Source organism: Lycium barbarum, chromosome 7, assembly GCF_019175385.1.
Source record: "Lycium barbarum isolate Lr01 chromosome 7, ASM1917538v2, whole genome shotgun sequence".
Lineage (NCBI taxonomy): Eukaryota > Viridiplantae > Streptophyta > Magnoliopsida > Solanales > Solanaceae > Lycium > Lycium barbarum.
The window spans coordinates 129,184,770-129,194,015 of record NC_083343.1 but is presented as its reverse complement, the minus strand read 5'-3'; the positions used below and the strand labels follow the sequence as shown (position 1 = coordinate 129,194,015).

The 9,246-nt window shown below is 34.1% G+C and overlaps 1 protein-coding gene across 2 annotated transcripts; it reads right to left on the bottom strand.

Moving 5' to 3' along the window:
• Positions 1–2,009: 2,009 nt before the first annotated feature.
• Positions 2,010–8,996, bottom strand: LOC132604376 (protein PHR1-LIKE 3-like). 2 transcript variants are annotated; one of them, XM_060317859.1, is made up of 6 exons: positions 8,323–8,996; positions 6,077–6,153; positions 5,266–5,317; positions 4,364–4,442; positions 4,207–4,276; positions 2,010–2,606 (listed from the first exon to the last, which is right to left on the bottom strand). In XM_060317859.1, exons 1-6 carry the CDS (start codon positions 8,540–8,542, stop codon positions 2,211–2,213), a joined length of 894 nt encoding a protein of 297 aa, XP_060173842.1. In that variant the 5' UTR covers positions 8,543–8,996; the 3' UTR covers positions 2,010–2,210. The 2 variants fall into 2 exon arrangements, with proteins under 2 accessions (XP_060173842.1, XP_060173843.1); XM_060317860.1 differs by having other exon boundaries at positions 4,364–4,427.
• Positions 8,997–9,246: the final 250 nt, after the last annotated feature.

Here is a 9,246-nt window from a genome sequence, read left to right as displayed (position 1 = left end):
ATATCGAGATTAAATTTTCATATATTTCAAATCAAAAGATCCTTAATGTTTCGTCAAGTGGATAAGATGAACTGCCAAGAGTGATGACATATAAGACAAAGTGTTTCATTTCTTTTGTTGCATTCACGCCGTTTTCTTTTCTTCTCCCAGCAGAAAAAATATCTAGCAATCCGACATAAATTGTTGTAGAACAATTATTTTAGATAACTACATACATATTGTCTTTTTTTAGTCTTTTTTTTTTCCTCAAAACTATATTAAATGTGGATCGTGATTTATTGGCATTGATATTATTTTGGTCAGAGAGAAGACAATATTGATTCAGCTTAATGTTTGTTGTTTCTCTAAAAAGGAAAGAATAATAGATTTGATTGATGAATTATGATCATACTTATATAGTCAGAACTCTCTATAAGAGCATTCACATATAATAGCAACTCTTTATAACAGTTAAATTTTTTTAAAATCGATTATTTATGTTATATTTTAGTTCTCCTAACAACACTTTACATATAACAACAATAATCAATTTTATAATAGTACGTTCTTTGTAAAATTACCCCCATATAATAGCTATCTTCCTTTTTTTTTAGTAATATAATAATTATCATCTTTATAAATATTGTTTATCTATGATTACCAATAATATGTATAGATATTTTGACCAAATATGTGATACTTAATACCCTATTTATGATAAAGAATATTATATGAATGTATATATTTTCATCATTAAAGGATTTTCCTTCGTTATACAAACTGTGATTAACCTTAAAATTTGGCAACTAAAAATTTTAAAAAAAATAGATTTTATGCATCTTTTTTGCATGTAACAATGAAATATTATTCAAATGTCAATGTTGTTATAGGTGTATAACAATCATTCTCTATAACAGCTAAAAAAATTTGGACCCAACTATAATGTTATAGAGAGGTTTGACTGTCCAATATAAATGAGAATTGGCAACTTAATCAATATGGTACATGATCCTAGTTTAATGAGCAATTATTGGTAAGTGGTTTCATTGTTTACCCTCTTGTCAATCATTTTTTTTCCTTTTAATAATTTAAAAAGTAGATGTTCTTTTGTTTCATGATATTCAAACATTCCCTTAAACACGGGGTTTTCCTTGCCAAAACGGATCTATTTCAACTACTACTTGAATTACCGATAGGTAGAGATTATCACAAATTGGTTTCCATAGTCTAGATTTTCCTTTAAAAGATGCAAGGAATATTTTTCTATAGCTAACCCTTGGCGCGTCTTCCACGAGAGACATTAGGAAAATTCTTTTTTTTCCTTGTTTTTTTTTTTTTTTTTTTTTGGGTAAGGAAAGATAAACGTAATATTAACTAAATATTAATACAGGGAGAGTTGGCCAGTGGCCCGTCTAAACCCAATGTGTCAGTAGTACACAAAAGATGAGAAAGTGGCGAATAAGAAATTACATTAAAACGAAGTGCCACACTATGACTAGAACTAGGTGCTATACTATGACTAGTTGTATTTCCAGCTGGTATTAATCGCTGCTTAGCTTCTCCTCTTTGATCAGCTGCAAGTATACTTGTGACAAAATGGGGCGGTTCTTCCAAAACAGAGATTTCATTCATAAAATCGCCACTCGAAGCAGTTTTTCCCCTGCGCCCGTAGTGGTGCATTTATAAGGAATCAGTTAGGGCTCGTTTAGTACGAGGGATAAGGATAAACAATCTTGAGATTATATTTGAGATGAGTTTATCCCATGTTTTATTGGGATTAAATCACGGTATAACTAATTCCGAGATTAGTTATCTCGGGATTATAGTGTTATTTTATCCCTATGAAAGGATGAAATAACTAATCTTAGGATAAGTTATCATGTGATAACTTGTTTCCAACCAAACGACCTCTTAATGTTTAAATTGAATGCTAACTAAGGGGTTGACTAACACCACTTATGAGTGGACCCGGCCCAATAGTATTTTCCAACCATAGTCATTAGGAAGTCCTACAGTCAAGTACAGATGAATGATCTTCCTAATAAAAGGTACTTGAAATGATTAACTTAGAATATACAAACAAGTAAACATAAAGAATGTACAAGTTGCATGTGAAATTCAACATGTCTCATCTTTCTGGATAAAACAGATAGGGGGAGAAGAACATTTTATATAATACTGAACTGCAATGAGCTTAAATAGATAGTAAAAATTCATATAACTGACTTTACTCAGGAATTAGTCATCATCCATTGCACCTGCGCCATATTGTTTTCCACTGGCAAGGCGTCTCCATTAGCAAAAGCTCGTGGTCTCTTCTTTAGAGCACCGATGCGCGTGGGTGAAACCAGGCTTCTATTTGATGGCAAGCAGTCACCAATTCTAGCAGGCATATCGGAAGCATTTTTGTTCTCAAAACCTGTAACTATTTCAGGTAATGAAGAAACTGTGACAATCCCATCACAGTTGTTGGCACCTTTGATTGCCAATTCAGAAAGCTGTTCGCTGGCGGCATCCAGATCAGTAGATTCCACGGCCGGGTAGTTAAGAGCTTTACATGCTTTCTCAAGAATTGCTTGCAAATACTTGCCCTGTGCTTCAATACGAAGCTGGACACGGCGCTGTACCTACTTCAACAAACCACGAAAAAAATTGTTTGATCATAATAACATACTATAAACTAACCTTCATATAAGAACTTAGTAAAGAGATGACGTTACCATTTGGTCCAAGTTAAGAAAGCCTGTATAGCACTTGGACATTTTACAGATGAAAAATGTTCAAAAGGCATAAAACTCAGCCAACTTAACAAATTATGACACTATTTATTCTGAGTTTACTTGACAAACCAAACCAGCTCTTATATTCATATTTACACAGAACTCGGAAGAATGCATCCTTCTGAGATTTAGAGTCCCTTCCCCAACCTCAGAAGTTAAGAAAGGAGAAAAAGAAAAAGAGAGAACAAAAAGAAAAAGAAATATGCTTCGACAGTTGGCCGAAACGTACAGTCATGCTTTTGGCATGTGAAAGGCCAGCTCATTTGTCTCAACAGATTGAAGATTGGGATTGCATTGAAGAATGGACTTCGCAAGATTCAGTATAATGTGACTAATATGAACAGGTGGTGAATGCGTTTTATTTTTCCACTTTTGGTTACCAGAAATATGTCCAGCCATAGAAGCATCTTGATCACTAGGCACTAAAGATCGGAAGTGTTAGGTGAAAGTCCCACATTGGAAGCTGAAAAAACAAAGAAACCACGTATAAGGTAGATATACGCTTAAAAGTGTGAAGCTTTTTGGGAAAAAAGGCAGCGGGCTTGACCGACCGTGCTATGATCTGGATTCATTTGGTTCATCGTATTCTTTGCAGTTAAATCCCATTACTCTATTCTATCGTTAATTCTTTAGCTGGACTAGTTGTTAGATGTTAGTTAGGCTGTTAGTAGGCAAGTGAGCTGCACATGGACTCGGTTACATGACCAGTCTTAAAGTTAGTTATAACTAACTTTCCCTCCCAAATCTGCCCTGCCTATATAGTCGAGTAATCGCATCTATAATCAGTGGCGGAGCCACACTATACCGAGGGTGTTCATCCGAACCCCTCGGCGGAAAAAAATACTGTTTTTTACAAGGTTAAAATTATTTTTTATGTATATATAGTAGATGTTGAACCCCCTTAGGCTTCTTCGTATGTTTATTTTTTTATATTTTGAACCCCCTCGGCGGAAATCCTGGCTCCGCCACTGTCTATAATAGATAGCTTTCAGTCTTAAAGTGATACAACTCTTCCCTCTCTTTTATTATTCCATTGGTATCCAATTAGGGTTCTTTGAGTGTAGCTGTTCAAGGGTAATTCTCGCTGCTTTCACTCTTTAGGCTCTCTCGATTGCTACTTTCCATTCCGCAGAATCCTGAATTGCATCATTGGTATCAGAGCCAATCGATCCATGCATGGGGCCGCAAGGTCATTGATTGATATGTGCCAATTGTCCCTCATCAGTTAAAGAGAGAAATTCTAATGGGTTTATAATCTAAATGGGCTCCTATCAGACTAGTCTTCTGGGTTGAGCTCTCCTGCTTGGTCTATAACAGACCGAAGTTTGAAAGAGGATAGTCTCACACCATGTTAAGAATGTCTCTGGGCTGGGTTAGCCCAACAGGAAGTTGAGACACATAATTACACAAACACTAAAATATGAGCAAGAAAAGAGAAGGGACTGACCTCTAGCTGCTCATGTAGTCTTCGCTGGACTTCCATTTGTACTCGAAAAGCCTCGGTCACTTGGTACCCACTGGTGAAAAGGATTTAAGAGCATATAAAATTGATGCAAAGCACACAAAACCTTCTTTTAAGAATAAATTCTGAAGACACTACATACTCATTTATATCCTGGGCAACTACTTTTGACGAACCAGATGCAGAGGAGCTTGTATCTTGGCTCTCTGCCACAGATGATTCTGTTAACACACATAGCTAGTAACAATGTAAGAATTAGGATTCAATTGCTCAGAAGAGTAAGATATAACAACCACCGTCTTTTCTTCCTTATGGAGACAGTGACCGTAAACTCACTTGTCCATCATATACTCCCTTCTTATCCAAATATAAGCTATATGCTCCCCCCTAATTCACATATACTTTCATGCCCATCATATATTTCCTCTTAGATGTGTCGATATGTTTGATAGTAAACATATCGACGGAACTAATTATATTTAAAGCAGATGGCCAGAAAAATATATTACTATTTTGAGTTGACAAAAAGTTTTAACAAAAGAAGAATGGCAATCAGACACTGGAATCCAAACATAATTCTTATAGCATTGTTATTGTTATTGTTATTTGATTGGTAAGATTTTCAACAGTTATTATTCATTTAGGAATTAGGGAGGACGTGGAAAGACTGATATAGAGAAGAAAATGGAGAAGCGTCAGCACCTGAAGGACTCCAATTCCCAAAGCATTACGATTGCAGCATCTTCAAAATTAAGTGTGAGTTCTTTTGGAGTATTAGAGTATAAAAATTTCAATTTTAAGATAACTACCATCTTAGTGCTTTCATCATTTTGGTGTCCAAATAGTCTCTTTCAACTTCACTTTCAAATAGTGCCCAAATGCCTACTAAGTATTAGCCTAGCACAAGAATGATTTAAAGTGCATTGAATCTGTAGGTACATAGTCATTAAAGTGTTGTTTAAGGTTTTTAAGGTAATGGAGAAGTTGCAAGCAAGCAAAAATAATTAGGATAATTTGCAGCCATAGGTCAGAGTGTTCAAATACCATCTTTATAGTTCTCACAAGCCTCCTTAGATTGCTTCCCTAGGCGGTATTTCTGCAAGGAAATGTAAAATATAAAGAGTTCAGGAACTTCTTGCAAGCTATAAGTTAAAAAAAAAAAACTTGAACTACTTATGCTTGATCTCTTTCTATCTCGACCTGAATCCTTTTGCTTTCCTGTTTCTCTAAAACTGACAATTAAACTGACTTGTGTGAAGTAATTATTCTTGATCTCTTTTTATATCGATCAGAAACTTTTGTTTTCTTTAGTTAAAAGTGAGAGTTAAACTGAACTGTACTTGGTCCTTGTTTAGCTAAAATCATATGCGAAAGCACATCATCAACTCATCAAAAACAACAATTGTGCCTCACAACCCAACAGGTTCGAGTAAGATATATGAATCCTCCGTGACCATGTTTCTCCATTTTTTTTTATTTTTGATAATGTAAAAAAAAGTCAGCGACGTCATCAATTCGTGACATCACCATTCATAACTTTTGTCAAAGTGAAAATCAATGAAACCTAGAACCATTTCAATCCTCAACATTTGCATTGAACTTAAATGATTTAAAACCTAGCTTCGTATCCAAGTAAATTCAAATTTAGGAAATTCACTGGATATGTTGTAGTTGTTGCTCAAAGTTGCCCTTATAATTCAATTTGTGAGACACTAGATTAAGGTTGTAGTAAAACTAAACTCTTCACACCTATTATAAAGATGGATCTTGTGGTGGATTCTTGATTGAATACAGGGAAGAGCATCATGGCAACTAAACACAAATTCTGTTACGAAAATATGAGACTTAAACAAACCTGGAGGTGTGACTTTAAATGATATAGGGTGAGTCCTTTCACCCCCATTGCTTTCATAATTGTTTTTGGCGTTGCTTCTGCAAAGAAGTTATAAGTAGAACGTTAACATTGTGTAACTGCCTTAACTTAATTTAAGCAGGAGAGGTAAAGAGAAGGTAAGATCAAGAGGAATCACGAAATTTTTTGAAGATACGAATATAGAAAGACAACATGGTTGGCACTAATTGTTGTTCCGAAAAAACAGAACCAAAGCAAAACCAAATAATTATGTAATCAAATGCTTCCTCAGTAGCTAAAAATGTTATGTAATTCTAGAGTATCGTGTAGTGTAATATCAAAATGTGTATACTAATATTTCCTCTGTTGGTATACCAATTCACTAGTTTACTCATCCAATGATCCTCCATTTTCTTTTTCTGGCCCTTGAATCTTTAGTCAGTCAAATCAATAGAAATATAAAGAATCATTGGCAACTACCTTTTTTGATAAGTCAAACACAAGGACAGTGTCGAAAAGTATGTAGAAGTTATGTATTTGACTCATGTACTAGAATAAATGGCATCCATAAAAAAGTAAATATATAAATAAACAAGGCCTCTTTGTCGATGTAATTTGCCTAATGCGGGTTGTTCATCAATGGATGAGGTCAGACAGAAAAGCTCGACCTCAAGTTCTAATATTCCATTATTATTTACAGAGAAACAAGTCTCTGTATTTAGTTCTGTAATAGAAGATCAAATCAAATAGAACAACAACTCAGAACTCAAGAATTGGAAACGTGTGTGAAAATATAATCCAAATAAAACAGGAATCAAAAGACAACTCCATCAGTATGACACACCAAAAACACTATTTATTTAGACACTCCATAGTTACTTTAAATCTGAAAAACTCTTAACTAATAAACAAAGTTCCTCATATGACTATTACCAAGAGATGGATGAACGGAAATAAGTGCTCACCAAATGGTCTGGAGAAAAAGTTCTTAACTTTAAGAAAACAGAATTGCAGGATGTACACACATGATGACAGTAAAGATGTATAACTACTGAAGCAAATGTATACATCATCAAACTAAAATTATACTCCATACAAAAGCTTTTGATGTATACAGTTGTATAAGTTATACTACACAAGTACACATGCAAGGAAAAAAATGCAAACTTGAAAGTGTATCCAAATAGAAGTCATTTTCTAGGAAAATATTTTCTCCCAGAAAGTCTCTAGTGTAAGTCAATACATATAATTTCATATCATTCGCTCCAACCAACATTAGACATCATTATCAATCTTTAATACTCAAAAATGTTATTGAAGCACTATCCAATTTGCTTTTCACTCACCAACCAAACAACATTATTTGCCTAGAAAATACTTTCCAGTTTCCACCCAGGAAAATTATCCTACCAAAAGTAAGAAACATAAAATAGATTGCACACATAGAAAGAGAAACAAAAAGAGGAAAACAAAGTACAAGCTACGGATATTCTTACAAAGTAAATTAGAAATATGTCATATTCTTTATGCGACCGACTAAAAAGTAAAGAGTGTCACATAAATTCATGGAAACACTGTCCAATTTTCTTTTCACTCACCAACCAAACAACATTATTTTACTAGAAAATACTTTGCACTATGGAAAATTATCCTACCAAAATTTTAAAAAAAAAAAAAAGATTGCACAAATAGAAAGAGAAAAACAAATACAAGCTATGAATACTTGTATGACTATAAATAAGTCATTCTTTATGCGACTGACTAAAAAGTAAAGGTGTCACATAAACTAATGACGTAATATCATGAAACACCATCCAATTTGCTTTTCACTCACCAACCAAACAACATTATTTCCCTAGAAAATACTTTCCACTATGGAAAACGATCCTCCCAAAAGTAGAAAAAAAAAAAAGAAGATGCAAACATAGAAAGAGAAAACAAATACAACCTATGAATATTCATATGACTATAAATCAATCTCATTAAGGGTAAAACCAAAAGTAATATACTAACTAAAAAGTAAAGAGTACAACAACATAACGAGTGTAATCCCATAAGTGTGTTCTGGGGAGTGGGAAAGGTAGAGTGTACGCAGACCTTATCCCTACCTTTGGGAGGTAGAGAGACTGTAGGAGGTAGAGAGGCTGTTTTCACTAGACCCTCGCGGCTCAGGATAAAGCAAAATCAAATCAGGTCAAAAAGGAACCGTAACTAAAAAGTAAAGAGTGTCACATAAATTAACGACGTACTATCAGGGCCACCGAGTTGTGTGACAGCATCAACAAAACGTTCATGTAGCTCAGCCGTCCACCGGAGACGTGGCCTATGATCCGCCGTTAAAACAAGACAAGCATCCCCTGGCAAATTTGTAATTTCTCCAGAAAATGAATTCTGTAAATTATGAAAATGATTATGATATTCACTAATTCCTCCATTTCCTTCCATACCCAAAGAAGAATACATTTTCATTCCAAAGAATCACTAATTTCCAAAAATAACAATGACCCACAGTACTAATTTCCACTAATATCAGCTCCACATAATAGCTAGTGTAAGAAAAAATGGAAAAAATTGAATCTTGATTACTGTGCTGGACATTCAAGAATCTCAGATTTCCAAAAATAACAGTGACCCAAATGACTAATTTCACTAATATGAGCTCTGCATAATTGCTAGTGTTGAAAAAAGGAAAAAAATGAAATCTTGATTAGTCTGCTGGACATTCAAGAATCTCTAATTTCCAAAAATAATAGTGACCCAAACTACTAATTTCCACTAATATGAGCTCTACATAGAAAAAAATCGAATCTTGATTAATGTGCTGGACATTGAAGAACAAATTGTTATACCCAAATGGCTCTGTTGCGAAAATGGGTGTTACTAAGTAGGCGTTTGGCCATACTTTATTTGGAATTTTTTAAGTTAGGAGTTAACAGACGGAGGAGGTGTGTTTGGTTATATTTTTTACAAATAACATTTAGTCGTTTGAACGTAATAAATTGGGTGTTTGGTCATGAAAATCAAATAATTTTCACTTTATTTGAAATTAAAGTTGGAGTTGAAGATGGAGTTGTGTTTGGTTATAATTTTTGCAAAGAATATTTGATCGTTTGAATCTATTAAAATCAAAAAATGTGAAAACAAAATATTAGGTAGGCGTTTGGGCATGAAAA

Bases quoted from the DNA above. Each gene is read 5' to 3' on its own strand.
- LOC132604376 (XM_060317859.1), bottom strand. From the start codon at position 8,542: ATGAAAATGTATTCTTCTTTGGGTATGGAAGGAAATGGAGGAATTAGT. The intron at 6,154-8,322 runs GTACGTCGTTAA...ACTTCTTTGCAG, and splicing joins ACAACTCGGTGGCCCTGATA to AAGCAACGCCAAAAACAATT. The intron at 2,607-4,206 runs GTCAGTCCCTTC...TTGTTGAAGTAG, and splicing joins GACTACATGAGCAGCTAGAG to GTACAGCGCCGTGTCCAGCT.